Raw genomic sequence first — 17,315 nt, forward strand, 5'->3', positions numbered from 1 at the left:
GGCAGCATCTGTGGAGAACATGGATAGGTGACGTTTCACAGAATGCTGGAGTAACTCAGCGGGTCAGGCAGCATTTGTGGAGAACATGGATAGGTGACGTTTCGGGCCGGGACTCTTCTTCAGACTGATTGGAATATGAGGAGCCATTCTAGCATTTACGATACGATAGAACTTTATTTCCCAGGAGGGAAATTGATCTGCCAACAGTCATAAAAACACAAAATATATGAAACATGAAATTAAAGTGATGAGGGGACAGGATTGGGAAGGGGGGGGGGGGGGGGGGGGGGGGGGGGGGGGGGGGGGGGGGGGTCAGTCTCAGTCTAGAGTTGTACAGTTTGATAGCCACAAGGAAGAAGGATCTCCTGTGGCGTTGTGTGCTGCATCTTGGAGGAACCAGTCTGTTGCTGAAGGTGCTCATCAGGTTGACCAGTGTGTCACGGAGGGGGTGAGCTGTATTGGCCAGGATACTCCGCAGTTTGAGGAGCATCCTCCCCTCCAAGACCAACCTCTCAGTGAATCCAACTCCAATTCAGCCCCCAGGATGGAGCCAGGCTTCCCGATGAGTTTATTGATCCTGTTGGCATCCGCGGCCTTCGCCCTGATGCCCCGGCACAGGCAGCGAAGAAGATGGCATCGGCTGCCATCTGCAGCATCTTACTGCACACGTTGAAGGAGCGGACAGCCGGCTCTGTAACTGACCAGTTTCTGACCCATTGAATTGCCCCAGCACTTTGAGTATTGTCAAGATTTCAGCATCTGTTGTCCCTTGTGTGGACACAGGAGAGGACTGTACACTAAACAAACATGTATACATATAGTGTAAAATTATTAGACATGGAACTCAAAGAATGTCGAACGCACCTTCAGATCAGACATCAGTTTCTTATCGAGGGTTTGTTCCAGAAATTGAACACTGACTTGGTGCATGGATCCCTGAAATACAAGAAGCTGATTAGAAGCAAAGCTATGAGGGTAAACATCTGACCACAAATATCATTACGCAGCTTCGGGGAAGCACGGTGGCGCAGCGATAGGGTTGCCGCCTAAAACACCTTTCCCATGGTACGAGTTCATTCCAAGAGCTCTCCCGAGTTTGCCCTGATTCGAACTCGGAGATTTACGATTATGGCCGCTCGTCGGTACTCGGGGCTCTCGTGGACATTTTTCTACTCGTTGAAAAATCTTCACGAGTCTTTCCGTGCTTACCTGCCGTTAGCGAGTCTTCCCGCGTACCTGCCGTTAGCGCTAAGAGACGTCCCCGGAGCTCCGACGTACCCGCTACGTTCATTCTCCTTGCTTACCACAAGTTAGATTTTTTTTAAACTCAGGAGAGCTCTTGGAATGAACGTACCGTTGGGATCAGGGCCATTACATCGCCAGGGACCTGGGTAAGATCCTGACTACGGGTGCTGTCTGTATGGAGTTTGCACGTTCTCCCCGTGACCTGCGTGGGGTTTTCTCTGAGATCTTCGGTTTCCTCGCACACTCAAAAGAAGGTTAATTGGCTTGGCATAAGTGTAAAATGTCCCTAGCGTGTGTGTGTGTGTGTGTGTGTATATGTAGGATAGTGTAAGCCCGCAGGGATCGCTGGTCGGCGTGGACTCGGTGGGCCGAAGGGCCTGCTTCTCCGCGCCGTATCTGTAAACGTTTGTGCCGGAGAAGGTGAAACTCACCAGCAGTTTGGCGGCCTGTATTCTCACGAGCCACGACCCATCATTCACCATGTGGCAGATCTTCCCAAAAGCATCATCGACCAGGCGAATCTCCTCGTTGGAGGAGGGAATGGGAACTATACTGGAGAAACAAACGCAGGCAGCAATGTTGGAACAGACGCAACGGGTACAGACCAGACACAATACACCCAAACATAAAGGCACGTTGGCCTTTATAACAAGAGGAATTGAATATAGGAGCAAAGAGGTCCTTCTGCAGTTGTACAGAGCCCTAGTGAGATCACACCTGGAATATTGTCTGCAATTTTGGTCCCCTAATTTGAGGAAGGACATTCTTGCTATTGAGGGAGTGCAGTGTAGGTTTACAAGGTTAATTTCCGTGATGGCAGGACTGTCATATGCTGAGAGAATGGAGCAGCTGGGCTTGAACACTCTGGAGTTTAGAAGGATGAGAGGGGATCTTATAGAAACATATAAGATTGTTAAGGGCTTGAACACACTAGAGGCAGGAAACATGCCACAGTTTTAGAATAAGGAGTAAGCCATTTAGAACGGAGACGATGAAACACTTTTTTCCTCTTCATAGCAAAAGGATTTGAGTATAGGAGCAGGGAGGTTCTACTGCAGTTGTACAGGGTACTGGTGAGACCACACCTGGAGTATTGTGTACAGTTTTGGTCTCCAAATCTGAGGAAAGACATTCTTGCCATAGAGGGAGTACAGAGAAGGTTCACCAGACTGAGTCCTGGGATGTCAGGACTTTCATATGAAGAAAGACTGGATAGACTTGGCTTGTACTCGCTAGAATTTAGAAGATTGAGGGGGGATCTTATAGAAACTTACAAAATTCTTAAGGGGTTGGACAGGCTAGATGCTGGAAGATTGTTCCCGATGTTGGGGAAGTCCAGGACAAAGGGTCACAGTTTAAGGATGAGGGGGAAATCCTTTAGGACCGAGTTGAGAAAAACATTTTTCACACAGAGAGTGGTGAATCTCTGGAACTCTCTGCCACAGAAGGTAGTTAAGGCCAGTTCATTGGCTATATTTAAGAGGGAGTTAGATGTGGCCCTTGTGGCTAAAGGGATCAGGGGGTATGGAGAAAAGGCAGGTACAGGATACTGAGTTGGATGATCAGCCATGATCATATTGAATGGCGGTGCAGGCTCGAAGGGCCGAATGGCCTACTCCTACACCTATTTTCTGTGTTTCTATGTTTTTTTCACAGAGAGTGGTGAGTGTGTAATTCTCTGCCTCAGAGGGCGGTGGACGCAGGTTCTCTGGATACTTTCAAGGGAGAGCTAGATTGGGCTCTTAAAAATAGCGGAGTCAGGGGATAAGGCAGGAACGGGGTACTGATTGGGGATGATCAGGCATGATCACATTGAATGGCGGTGCTGGCTCGAAGGGTCAAATGGCCTACTCCTGCACCTATTGTCTATCTCAATCGTCAGACCTTAAAATCCAAGCAAGCACTGGAATTCAACGGAACAATGGAACCTCAGTCTGAGGAAGGGTTTCGACCCGAAACGTCACCCATTCCATCTAACCAGAGATGCTGCCTGTCCCGCTGAGTTACTCCAACATTTTGTGTCCATCTTCGGTGTAAACCAGCATCTGCAGTTCCCTTCCTGCACAATGTTTTTTTTGGTCACGATGTTATGGGAAAGATGTTGTCAAGCGGAAAGGGTGCAGGGAAAATGTACGAGGATGTTGCCAGGACTCGAGGGCCTGAGCTACAGGGTTGGGCAGGTTAGGACTTTATTCCTTGGAATGCCGGAGGACGAGGGATGAAGTGGGATGAAGTCATGAGAGGACCAGATAGGGTAAATGCCCAGTGTCTCTTGCTCAGGGCAGGGAAATTGGGAATCATAGGTTTAATGGACAATAGGTGCAGGAGTAGGCCATTCGGCCCTTCCAGCCAGCACCGCCAGTCAACGTGATCATCCCCAATCAGTACCCCGTTCCTGCCTTCTCCCCATATCCTCTGACTCAGCTATCTTTAAGAGCCCTATCTAGCTCTCTCTTGAATGTATCCAGAGAACCGGCCTCCACCGCCCTCTGAGGCAGAGAATTCCACAGACTCACAACTCTCTGTGTGAAAAAGTGTTTCCTCGTCTCCGTTCTAAATGGCTTACCCTTTATTCTTAAACTGTGGCCCCTGGTTCTGGACTCCCCCAACACCGGGAACATGTTTGAACATCGTTCGAACATTCAGAACATCGGGTCTGAAGAACGGTTTCGGCCCGAAACGTTGCCCATTTCCTTCGCTTTCATAGATACTGCTGCACCCGCTGAGTTTCTCCAGCACTTTTGTCTACCTTCGATTTTCCAGCTTGTAGTTCCTTCTTAAACATCGGGAACATGTTTCCTGCCTCTAGCGTGTCCAAACCCTTAATAATCTTATATGTTTCAATAAGATCCCCTCTCATCTTTCTAAACTCCAGAGTATACAAGCCCAGCTGCTCCATTCTCTCAGCATATGAGTCCCGCCATCCCGGGAATTAACCTTGTGAACCTACGCTGCACTCCTTCCTCAAATGGAGATTCCTCTAGTCTCTCTTCCCAGAGTTTGAGCCTTCTGGATGAAGCTCAGGAGATGTTCCAGAGTCTGGATGCCCTGTCTGCACTTGCAGTCTGCCTCATTTTCAGTATATCCCCACCTCAGCATGCTCGATGTGCTCCTCCCCGCGCCCGTCCGCAGTCTGTTGAGACGGCGCCAGGTTATCCACGGTCGGTCGGAACCTGGTGGGAGTTTCTCGGAGGGGATCAATTGCCACGTGAATGTCTTCCGGAGATTTCTCCATTCTCTCTTCCCAGAGTTTGAGCCTTCTGGCCGAAGCACTGCAGTTGGGCTGAAGGGCCTGTTTCCACTCTGTGTGACTCTATAATGGTGGATGAAGTTCCGTGGGATTGTCACCTTGTCGTGGTGGAGAAGCTTGTGTGGACCTGAGATCCTGAGAGCGATGCCGTCTGGAGCTATGCTCCTGGTAGGGCCACCCATGGCGGTAAGGTCAAGGGGGAAGTCTCTGACAAAGAGCGATCCGACCAAGACCTCAACGGTGGAACAGGCGGAGGACGATGGCTGACCTTAGTGGAGCGTCACAACGGCTGGAAAGGCGGATGAAGGCTGCAGCAGAAAAGGGTCTCCGATCGCCTTGCACTCATATAACCATATAACAATTACAGCACGGAAACAGGCCATCTCGGCCCTACAAGTCCACGCCGAACAATTATTTTCCGTTAGCCCCATCTGCCTACACTCATAACATAACCCTCCATTCCCTTCTCATCCATATGGCTATCCAATTTATTTTTAAATGATACCAACGAACCTGCCTCCACCACTTCCACTGGAAGCTCATTCCACACCGCTACCACTCTCTGAGTAAAGACGTTCCACCTCATGTTACCCCTAAACTTCTGTCCCTTAATTCTGAAGTCATGTCCTCTTGTTTGAATCTTCCCTAATCTCAAAGGGAAAAGCTTGTCCATATCAACTCTGTCTATCCCTCTCATCATTTTAAAGACCTCTATCAAGTCCCCCCTTAACCTTCTGCGCTCCAGAGAATAAAGACCTAACTTATTCAACCTTTCTCTGTAACTTAGTTGTTGAAACCCAGGCAACATTCTAGTAAATCTCCACTGTACTCTTTCTATTTTGTTGACATCCTTCCTATAATTGGGCGACCAAAATTGTACACCATACTCCAGATTTGGTCTCACCAATGCCTTTGTACAATTTTAACATTACATCCCAGCTTCTACACTCAATGCTCTGATTTATAAAGGCTAGCATACCAAAAGCTTTCTTTACCACCCTGTCTATATAAGATTCCACCTTCAAGGAACTATGCACGGTTATTCCCAGATCCCTCTGTACAACTGCATTCAATTCCCTACCATTTACCATGTACGTCCTATTTTGATTTGTCCTGCCAAGGTGTAGCACCTCACATTTATCAGCATTAAACTCCATCTGCCATCTTTCAGCCCATTCTTCCAAATGGTCTAAATCACTCTGTAGACTTTGGAAATCCTCTTCATTATCCACAACACCACATATCTTAGTATCATCTGCATACTTACTAATCCAATTTACCACACCTTCATCCAGATCATTGATGTACATGACAAACAACAAAGGACCCAAATCCCTGTGGCACCCCACTAGTCACCTGCCTCCAACCCGACAAACAGCCATCCACCATTACCCTCTGGCGTCTCCCATTCAGCCACTGTTGAATCCATCTTGCTACTCCTGCATTTATACCCAACAGTTGAACCTTCTTAACCAACCTTCCATGAGGAACCTTGTCAAATGCCTTACTAACGTCCATATAGACAACATCCACTGCTTTATCCTCGTCAATTTCCCTAGTAACCTCTTCAAAAAATTCAAGAAGATTAGTCAAACATGACCTTCCAGGCACAAATCCATGTTGACTGTTCCTAATCAGATATATATGCTTATATATATTATCTCTAAGTATCTTTTCCATTAATTTCCCCACCACTGAAGTCAAACTAAAAGGTCTATAATTGCTAGGTTTACTCTTAGAACCCTTTTTAAACAATGGAACAACATGCGCAGTACGCCAATCCTCGGGGACTATTCCCGTTTCTAATGACATTTGAAATATTTCTGTCATAGCCCCGGCTATTTCTACACTAACTTTCCTCAATGTCCTAGGGAATATCCTGTCAGGACCCGGAGACTTATCCACTTTTATATTTTTCAAAAGTGTCAGTACTTCTTTTACTTTGACACTCATAGTATCCATAGCTACTCTACTAGTTTCCCTTACTTCACATAATTCAATATCCTTCTCCTTGGTGAATACCGACGAAAAGAAATTGTTCAATATCTCCCCCATCTCTTTTGGCTCTGCAGATAGCTGTCCACTCTGTCTCTCCAATGGACCAATTTTATCCCTCGTTATCCTTTTGCTATTAATATAGCTGTAGAAACCTTTTGGATTTACTTTTACCTTACTTGCCAAAGCAACCTCATATCTTCTTTTAGCTTTTCTAATTTCTTTCTTAAGATTCTTTTTACATTCTTTATACTCCTCAAGCACCTCATTTACTCCATGCTGCCTATAATTATTGTAGATCCTCTTTTTCCGACCAAGATGTCCAATTTCCCTTGAAAACCAAAGCTCTTTCCAATTTTTACTGTTCCCTTTCAACCGAACAGGAACATAAAGATTCTGTACTCTTAAAATTTCCTCATTAAATGTCCTCCATTTCTCTTCTACATCCTTCCCATAAAACAAAATGTCCCAGTTCACTCCTTTTAAATCATTTTGCATCTCATTAAAGTTAGCCTTTCTCCAATCAAAAATCTCAACTCTTAGGTCCAGTTCTGACCCTCTCCATAATTATATTGAAACTAATGTTATTGTGATCACTGGACCCGAAGTGCTCCCCAACGCATACCTCCGCCACCTGTCCCGTCTCATTTCCTAACAAGAGGTCCAGCACTGCCCCACCTCTAGTAGGTACCTCTATGTATTGCTGCAAAAAACTATCCTGCACACATTTTACAAACTCCAAACCATCCAACCTCCATGCCACGGGATCCCAACCCAGATTTATCAAGGACCGTGGGGTGGCTGTCTGTGAACCAGTCTCCCCACATTAAACAAAGTCACACACGGGCATCCTCCATTTCGGGAATAGCACCCTGGACACACCCATGGTCAGCCACGACCGCAGGGGACTAAGATTCTATAATGACGGCTCCGGTAACACTGACCTATCGGCGTATAGTTGACTGAGGACCCACACGAGTTGCACGGCAACGGAACGGACTTGCTCGTAGTCATCCGACAGTGCCCGGCACGCCTTTAGAAAAGCAGAGGACAGATGGATCAAAATACAGGCCTTCCACACATTATTTTTTAGTTTAGTTTCGAGATACAGCGCGGAAACGGCCCACCGACCAGCCATCCCCGCACATTAAAGGGCCAGTCCCACTTGGCAATTTTTATTCGGCGACTGCCGGCATCATATCAGTGTCGCCAAAAGATTTTGAATGTTTCATAATCCAGCGGTGACAAAAAAAACGTTGCGACACTTGAACAAACACCGTCGTCAATACGTCATCACGCCGCGTATTGTCCGGTGACCTGATACGCCAGTCAATGATGCCAGCGGTCGCCGAAAAAAATCGCCAAGTGGGACAGGCCCTTAACACTATCCTACACACACCAGGGGCAATTTACACTTACCCACCAAGCCAATTAACCTACAAACCTGCACGTCTTTGGAGTGTGGGAGGAAACCGAAGATCTCGGAGAAAACCAACACGGTCACGGGGAGAACGTACAAACTAGGTACAGACAGCACCCGTAGTCGGGATCAAACCCGGGTCTCCGGCGCTGCAATCGCTGTAAGGCAGCAACTCTACCGCTGCGCCCATGGCCCTCGATCCCCAAATCTAATTGCGTTTGTACAAATAAGCTGCCTACAATTTCTCTGTGTAACAGACCTCTCCCAAACCTCAGGTACACACCAAACGCGTTATTTGGGAACGTTTTGTTGTCTTTAGAAACAGATAAAATTCTTAAAGGATTGGACAGGCTAGAAGCAGGAAACATGTTCCCCACAAGAGCGGAACTCTCTATCAAAACATGAGGGGGGGGGGGCGTGGGACACAATTTTTTGGCGGCCACGCGCGCATGCGCACACTCACGCACGCGCAAGGCTTCGGAGGCTCAATCCAGCGCTAAAAACGGAGATTTTAAAATTGGGATCACAAAAACTTGGGGGGGATATCCCCCACCTCTCAAAACATGGGGGGGGGGACGGGGACGTAACCCCCCCCCCCGGATTTTCTTCCCCTGGTTCCTCATGTTGGGGGAGTCCAGAACCAGGAGTCACACACTTTACGAATAAAGGGGTCGGCCATTTAGGACTGAACTGAGGAAAAACGTTTTCACCCAGAGTGTTGTGAATCTGTGGAATTCTCTGCCACAGAAGGCAGTGGAGGCTAATTCACTGGATGGTTTCAAGAGAGAGTTAGATTTAGCTCTTAGGGCTAACGGAAGAATGGCCTACTCCTGCACCTATTGTCTATTGAATCAAGGGATATGGGCCTGTTTCTGTGCTGTATCTCTAAACTAAACTAAAACAGAGAAATATGTACAATTCTCTGCCTCAGACGGCGGTGTAGGCCAGTTCTCTGTATAGTTCCAAGAGAGAGCTTGATAGAGCTCTTAAAGAAAGCGGAGCCAAGGGATATGGGGAGGAAGCAGGAACGGGGTACTGATTTTGGATGATCTGCAGTGATCATATTGAATGGCGGTGCTGGCTCGAAGGGCCTAATGGCCTACTCCTGCAACTGTAGTCTATGATTCTACGTTTACCTGACAGTAGATGGTCTGCTGCAGCTTCATTCCCCGTTCATGGAGTTGTAACTAGGACAAAGCACAAGAGGCACACTAAATACCAGCAGAACAACACGGTTGCCATGACGGACATAACTCTTGTAGTGCGGTCAGCGTTATTAACTATCGCAGTGGAAATAAAACGTGCATGTAGATGTCACGTTAATGGCCTGTCCCACTTGGCCGTCATTCGCGTGCCATGCTAGCGTGTGGGCAGTGTCTGACGCGCGCATGGAGTGGCGTGGAGGAGTGTGGACTTCGTCCCGCACAAAATCTTCGCTCGCCACCGGCCTATCACGTAACTGATGGTCAAAGTAGGACAGGCCCAAGACCCTGGCGCGGCGAGGCGCAACGTCTCACCTCCAACAGCAGCAGAAGCAGGCAAACGATCGCCGAACTCGGCCTGGGGCTCACGGCCGTTGTGGTCCGGATCCGCCCCCACTCCTACTCCCAGAGCGGGGCCAAGACGATTGGAGATAGACACAAAATGCTGGAGTAACTCAGCGGGACCGGCAGCATCTCTGGAGAGAAGCAATGGGTGACGTTTCGGGTCGAGACCCCTCTTTCAGACTGAAGAAGGGTCTCGACCCGAAACATCATCCATTCCTTCTCTCCAGAGAAGCTGCCGGTCCGTCTGAGTAACTCCTGCATTTTGTGTCTATCTTCAAATGACACGTGCTTCAGACGGCTGTACGGGCGCATGATGACACGCGCGACCATCGCACATCAATCACTACCGGCCTGTTGCGTAAATGACGGCCAAGTGGGCCAGGCCCTTTAGAATTTAGGGGAAACAGGCCCTTCAGCCCAAAGAGACAGGAGCCAATTAATCTACAAACCCGCACATTGTTGGACTGTGGGAGGAAACCAAAGATCTCGGAGAAAACCCACCCAGATCACGGGGGAAAACGCACAAACTCCGTACAGACAGCGCCTGAGGTCAGGAACAAACCCGGGTCTCCGGCGCTGCATTTGCGGTAAGGCAGCAACTCTTACCGCTGCGCCACCGTGACCGTCTTGGATGAAGCTGTTCCCAAGCCAAGCGACAGCTGAGAGAATGGAGCGGCTGGGCTTGTACACTCTGGAATTTAGATCGATGAGAGGGGATCTTATTGAAACATATAAGATTATTAAGGGCTTGGACACGTTGGAGGCAGGAAACATGTTCCCGATGTTGGGGGAGTCCAGAACCAGGGGCCACAGTTTAAGAATAAGGGGTGAGCCATTTAGAACGGAGACAATAAAATACTTCTTCTCACAGAGAGTGGCGAGTCTGTGGAATTCTCTGCCTCAGAGGGCGGTGGAGGCAGGTTCTCTGGATGCTTTCAAGGGAGAGCTAGATAGGGCTCTTAAAAAATAGCGGAGTCAGGGAATATGGGGAGAAGGCAGGAATGGGGTACTGATTGGGGATGATCAGCCATGATTACATTGAATGGCGGTGCTGGCTCGAAGGGCCGAATGGCCGAATCCTGCACCTATTGTTTATTGTCTAGTGTCTATTGCATCGGAACGGCACAGTGCACATATACCTCATCTCACGCTGCCTCGGCAAGGCTATTGTTTATTGCCTGCTCCTGTAACTGACGTGAGCTTACCATGGCTTTCATCGCTGCCGTTCGAACGCGCGGGTCCTGGTCGCTGAAGGAGTCGCTGATGATCCGTTGCACGTCTTTGGTGGCCACGTTCTCCAGTTCCTTCACCCCAAGTCTCTCCAGGGAGCCCAGGCAGCCGACCAGCTGTAAGCACTTGTTCCGTACGATGTGCGACGTGTCCAACAGATGCTGATTTTTTTTTGGTAAATTTTAATTTTATTAGAAGCAATTGTACAAGAACAAAGCAATCGGCATAACAATTATACAATTTTCATACAGCTTTAACATTTTATAAACTGATAAATGAATCGGGGGGGGGGGGGGGGGGGAAGTAAAAAGGAAAGAATGAAGAAAAAGGAGATACAAAAAAAGAGGGAAGAAAAGTCCCCTGAACTGCCAAAGAAGCGAGAGAAAAAAAAAGAGAAAAGAAAAAAAAAACGGAGATATGTCCTACTATCCTTCTCTTACCCCACCCCTCCCCCCCCGTTCACCCACCTCAAGCATCGGTTTTAAATTTGTGTTCAACCATGCTGTGGTTGAAGAGATTCAGTGAAAGGAGACCATGTTTTGGAGAATTGGTCCGATTTATCTGCCGAAACAAGCCTCCAAATGTCTAAGATTCTGATTTTGATAGTGGCAGAGGAAAAAAACACGGCAGTCACTAGAATTTAAGCACTTGCATTTTGATAGCTTCTCTTACTACTATGCAACGTCTCAAAATACTTTAGGCATCATGAAACAGGCACGGCTCCCGTGAGGACGGCCCGGCTCCCGGCTGGAAGGCGCTCCCGTGGGGGCAGGCCCGGTGCGGGGCTGAGATGCTCCCGTGAGGGCGGAGACGGTGCTCCGGTGGCTGAGGTGGCGGCGACCTGAATCCGGGGCTCGGCCGCGGGCCAGTGGATGACATCGTCGGGAGCTCGCGGGTCACAGGTTGATGCCTGTTTTCCGGAGCTCCCGTGGCAACAACTGCATCCGCTGGACTGGAGGGCGGCAGCTTCGACCACCCCCAGGCCACGGAGCTTGAACCACGGGACTGACTCACCATCGCCTGGTGGGGTATCGCCTCAGCGCAGAGGGAGAAGAGGGGGGAAGAGACAGCAACCCTAAGACTTTTGCCTCCATCACAGTGAGGAGGTGCTTGGTGAACTCACTGTGGTGGATCTTAACTTAGATAGATAGATATGCCATTTGTGTTTATTGTGTGTTGTTTATTATTACATGTATGGCTGCAGGCAACGACATTTCGTTCAGACCGAAAGGTCTGAATGACAAATAAAGGATTCAATTCAATTCAATTCAAATGCACTCGGATTTGCCTGGTTCGCACAAAAACGCTGCTGGCTATTTTTACCGAAGCCAATTAACCTACAAACCTAAGTGGACAAAAATGCTGGAGAAACTCAGCGGGTGAGGCCGCATCTATGGAGCGAAAGAATAGGCGACATTTCGGGTCACCTTTTCTTACGCTCCACAGATGCTGCCGCACCCGCTGAGTTTCTCCAGCATTTTAGTCTGCTTTGATTTTGATGAAACCTGCACGTCTTTGGAGTGTGGGAGGAAGCGGAAGATCTCGGAGAAACCCACGCAGATCACGGGGAGAACGTACAAACTCCGTACAGACAGCGCCCCGAGTCGGGATTGAACCCGGGTCTCCGGCGCTGCATTCGCTGTAAGGCAGCAACTCTACCGCTGCGCCACCGTGACCGTCTTGAATGAAGTTGTTCCCAAACCAAGCTTTGAAGCATGGTGCGTCCTGATAGAATCCAATCAAATTCTGCTATTGAGGGAGTGCAGCGTAGGTTTACACGGTTAATTCCCAGGATTAACCCGGGTCTCCGGTGCTGCACGCGCTGCAAGGCAGCAACTCTACCGCTGTGCCACCGTGGAAGCCCACTTATCAACTTAAGTTATTTCTTTAATACTTTGTCGGTCATTTTGCTGCATTTCTTTCTCCCGCCAATGACCAGGGGCAGAATCGGCCGCGGGACAGCTGCTTACCTTGCAGCCGATGTCCACCAAGCGGAAACTGAGCGGCAGGTTCTCCTGGAGCTGAACGCCAATCAGCAACATGGTGTCCAACAGCTGGGCAAGGACTTGGTGGGATTCTGCAAACAACACGGCACACACATAAAAAGCACTCACTCCCAACACTGCCAACTCGGCTCACATCGAGAAACATCCGCAGCTTTCTTAACGGTTTCCACGTCTATTTCCAACCATGATGGCTTCTACAGATATAGTATATAGCTTAGATACAGAATACTTCTACCAATACTTCCACTGCTAGCGCCCGATAGTTGGCCTGCTAGGAAAACACGCATTGTCGAAAATTCGAGGAATGATTGTGTCAATGGGGAAAGAGAGAGAGAGGAGAGCGCTGAGAGAGGGGGGGGGGGGAGATGGGGGGGGGGGGGGGGGGGGAGATGGGGGGCAGAGAGTACAGTGAGAGAAAGAAAAATAGAGGGGAGAGAGGGAGAGGGAGAGGAAGTGAAGTGAACTTTTTTCACACAGAGAGTGGTGAATCTCTGGAACTCTCTGCCACAGAGGGTAGTTGAGGCCAGTTCATTGGCTATATTTAAGAGGGAGTTAGATGTGGCCCTTGTGGCTAAGGGAATCAGGGGGTATGGAGAGAAGGCAGGTACGGGATACTGAGTTGGATGATCAGCCATGATCATATTGAATGGCGGTGCAGGCTCGAAGGGCCGAATGGCCTACTCCTGCACCTAATTTCTATGTTTCTATGGGAGAGGGAGAGGGAGAGGGAGAGGGAGAGGGAGAGGGAGAGGGAGAGGGAGGGAGAGAGAGAGAGAGAGAGAGGAGGAGAGAGGAGAATGGGAAGTGAGAGAGAGGAGAAAGATAGAGAAGAGAAGGAAGAGAGAGGGGGAGAGGAAAGAGAGGGAGAGAAAAGAGAGAAAGAGAAATGGGGAGAGGAGAAAGGGTGGGTGAGAGAGAGAAAGAATGAGAGGGAGAGAGAGAAAAGAGACGGGGAGAAACAATGAAGAGAAAAAGGAGAGAAAGGCAGAAAGAAAAAGAGAGAGGGAAGAAAGAGAAAAGAGGGGGAGGTGGGGAAGGAGAAAGGGAAGAGCTTCATGATGCGAGCTGTTTCAGTGATGGCTCAACTTGGGAGTCCAATGACACCCAGCTGCAAACCATCTAGTTCAGATGGTGAGCGGATACATTTTCAGAATGCCACAATCAATGTAACAGTATTATGTAATGTCGCATAGTTGAAATCCCTCCCTGTAGTTTAGAGATGCGGCGCGGAAACAGGCCCTTCGGCCCACCGAGTCCGTGCCGACCGGCGATCCCCGCACATTAACACTATCCTACGCACACTAGGGGCAATTCACACATTTACACCGCCAATTCACCTCCAAACCTGTACATCTTTGCAGTGCAGGAGGAAACCGATCTCGGGGAAAACCCACGCGGGTCACGGGGAGAACGTGCAAACTCCGTGCAGACAGCGCCCGTAGTGGGGATCGAACCTGGGTCTCCCGCACTGCGAGGCAGCAACTCTATCCTTACGCCAACTGTACCTGAGAGCATAGGTCTAATCCCGAGCTGACTTGCACCCCCCCCCCCATCCTCCTCATCAGTCTATGAAAGTAAGCATGCAGGTACAGCAGGCAGTGAAGAAAGCCAATGGCATATTGGCCTTTATAACAAGAGGAGTCGAGTATAGGAGCAAAGAGGTCCTTCTGCAGTTGTACAGAGCCCTAGTGAGACCACACCTGGAGTATTGTGTGCAGTTTTGGTCCCCTAATTTGAGGAAGGACATTCTTGCTATTGAGGGAGTGCAGCGTAGGTTTACAAGGTTAATTCCCGGGATGGCGGGAATTAACGGAGTTTAGAAGGATGAGTGGAGATCTGATTGAAACATATAAGATTGTTAAGGGCTTGGACACGCTAGAGGCAGGAAACATGTTCCCGATGTTGGGGGAGTCCAGAACCAGCGGCCACAGTTTAAGAATAAGGAGTAAGCCATTTAGAACGGAGACGAGGAAACACTTTTTCTCACAGAGAGTTGTGAGTCTGTGGAATTCTCTGGTGGAGGCCGGTTCTCTGGATGCTTTCACGAGAGAGCTAGATAGGGCTCTTAAAAATAGCGGAGTCAGGGGATATGGGGAGAAGGCAGGAACAGGGCACTGATTGTGGATGATCAGCCATGATCACATTGAATGGCGGTGCTGGCTCGAAGGGCCGAATGGCCTACTCCTGCACCTATAGTCTATTGTCTATTATCAGGCAATCATTATGACACAATAGTGGCATCTTTATCTACAATGCTATCGACCACCGCATGTTCCTGCTCCGGGGACACGGACGTTGGCCCGGAAGAGGGGCCGGCAGCCGACTCTGGTGTGACCCGCTGCCTGGACCCGCGAACGGCCATCTTGGCGACCACCACCATCACTTACTCTCATTATTAAGGGCGACAATGACTTCATCCACGATGCAGTCGGGTAGGAAGCCCGAAGTCTTCGACAGCAGTCCAATCAGGGAGGCGATCTTCAGACGGACCGAGCTCTCGCTCTCCTGCAGCGGAGATAGGATCAGAAGTGACAGCAGCAGAATCAGGCCATTCGGCCAGTCAAGCCCACTCAAGGAGTTGCAGACAATGAGACTGAAAGAAACGACTTGTTTTGCTCCCGTTTGCTCGACACTTTTAACCCCCCCACACTCCCATTCCCACACTGACCTTTCTGTCCTGGGCCTCCTCCATTGTCAGAGTGAGGCCCAGCGCAAATTGGAGGAGCAGCACCTCATATTTCGCTTGGGCAGTTTACACCCCAGCGGTATGAACATTGACTTCTCTAACTTCAGGAAGCCCTTGCTTTCCCTATCTCTCCATCCCCTCCCCCTTCCCAGTTCTCCCACCAGTCTTACTGTCTCCGACTACATTCTATCCCTGCCCTGACATCAGCGCCGAAACGTCGCCCATTCCTTCTCTCCAGAGATGCTGCCTGTCCCGCTGAGTTAAGACGACTTTGAAGCTAAGGCGACGTTGAAGCAAGTACGACGACTTGTGTGGGAGAGGGACGGAGAGAAAGGGGATGCAAGGGTTATGAAGTGAAACTCTCTGTGCTGAAGGGATAAGGTCGTAAGGTCTTAAGGAATAGGAGTTCAATTTGACCATTCGGCCCATCAAGTCTACTCCGCCATTCCATCATGGCTAATTCGATCATTCGCTCTGGAAGGCGACTCCGGATTGTCAAAGCTGCCACAGCCAGACATAAAAACAGTTTTTATCCACGAGTAGTAGCTCTACTCAACAGCCAAAAATCTGTAGCCTCCCTTTGATCTGGTATTTTGTTGGTTCACATGCTTGAGCAATGGTGTTTTATCATTCATAGACAATATATACAATAGGTGCAGGAGTAGGCCATTGGGCCCTTCGAGCCAGCACCGCCATTCAATGTGATCATGGCTGATCGTCCCCGATCAGTTCCTGCCTTCTCCCCATATCCCCTGACTCCGCTATTTTTAAGAGCCTTATCTAGCTCTCTGTTGAAAGCAACCAGAGACCTGGCCTCCACCGCCCTCTGAGGCAGAGACTTCCACAGACCTTGTTCCACAGACTATGTTTTATTATTATTAATGTTTAATGTTTACTGAGTCATTCATAACTGTCACTGTATGTCATGTTGTAACTTGTGGGCGGAGCACCAAGGCAAAATCCTTGTATGTGAATACTTGGCTGGAGAAACTCAGCGGGTGAGACAGCATCTATGGAGCGAAGGAAATAGGCAACGTTTCGGCATTTTTGTCTACCTTCGATTTTCCAGCATCTGCAGTTCCTTCTTAAACAGTTTGTTGCGATGAATTTAGTTTGGAAACAAACTTCTGTGAGAAAGTTTGGAACATGTTTACAGCGATGAAAGTGATGTACGATCGTAAGGTTTTACAACTTGGTACAAGAGGCGAGGAAGATCAGATAGACAGGGTGGGGAAGGTTCTAGAACATAGAACAGTACAGGAACAGGTCATCCAGCCCATAAAGTCTGTGCTGAACATGATGCCAAGTTAAACATGCAGCGGCACGGTGGCGCAGGGTGGAGTCGCTGCCTCAAAGTGCCAGGGACCTGGGTTCGATCCCGACCACGGGTGCTGTCTGTACGGAGTTTGTACGTTCTCCCTGTGACTGCGTGGGTTTTGCTCTGGGCGCTCCGGTTTCCTCCCACACTCCAAAGACGGGACAGGTTTGTAGGTTAATTGGCTTTGGCAAAATAAAATTATAAATAGTCCCTTGTACGATGGTGTTAGTTTACGGGGGTGATTGCTGGACGGCATGGGCACGGTGGGCCAAAGGGCCTGTTCCTGTGCTGCAGAAAAAGCAGATTCTATCGCAAAAGAAACATTTAACATTTAAGAAACATTTAGACAGCGTGAGTTTTCTCCAAATTTTCCGGTTTCCTCCCACATTCCATAAACGTTCAGGTTTGTAGGTGCCTTGGCCTCTGTTAGAAATTGCCCCTAGTGTGTAGGGAGTGGATGAGAAAATGGGATAACATAGAACTAGTGTGAATGGCGATCGTAGGTTACTTGGATTCTGTTATGGGGATATGGGGAGAAGGCAGGCACGGGTTATCGATAGGGGACGATCAACCATGATCACAATGAATGGCGGTGCTGGCTCGAAGGGCCAAATGGCT

The 17,315-nt window shown here is 49.0% G+C and overlaps 1 protein-coding gene across 1 annotated transcript in view; it reads right to left on the reverse strand.

The window, feature by feature from the left end:
• The window catches only part of ints4 (integrator complex subunit 4), a 66,887-nt gene that overhangs the window by 38,318 nt on the left and 11,254 nt on the right, over positions 1-17,315 (reverse strand). Inside the window, exons 3-9 of the mRNA XM_055665853.1 lie at positions 15,081-15,198; positions 12,658-12,764; positions 10,663-10,848; positions 9,047-9,097; positions 7,435-7,523; positions 1,677-1,797; positions 865-936 (exon numbers count right to left, since the gene is read on the reverse strand). Coding sequence (XP_055521828.1) covers positions 865-936; positions 1,677-1,797; positions 7,435-7,523; positions 9,047-9,097; positions 10,663-10,848; positions 12,658-12,764; positions 15,081-15,198 — 744 coding nt within the window. The remainder of the gene's footprint in view (positions 1-864; positions 937-1,676; positions 1,798-7,434; positions 7,524-9,046; positions 9,098-10,662; positions 10,849-12,657; positions 12,765-15,080; positions 15,199-17,315) is intronic.

Source organism: Leucoraja erinacea, unplaced genomic scaffold (assembly GCF_028641065.1).
Source record: "Leucoraja erinacea ecotype New England unplaced genomic scaffold, Leri_hhj_1 Leri_155S, whole genome shotgun sequence".
Taxonomy (NCBI): domain Eukaryota; kingdom Metazoa; phylum Chordata; class Chondrichthyes; order Rajiformes; family Rajidae; genus Leucoraja; species Leucoraja erinaceus.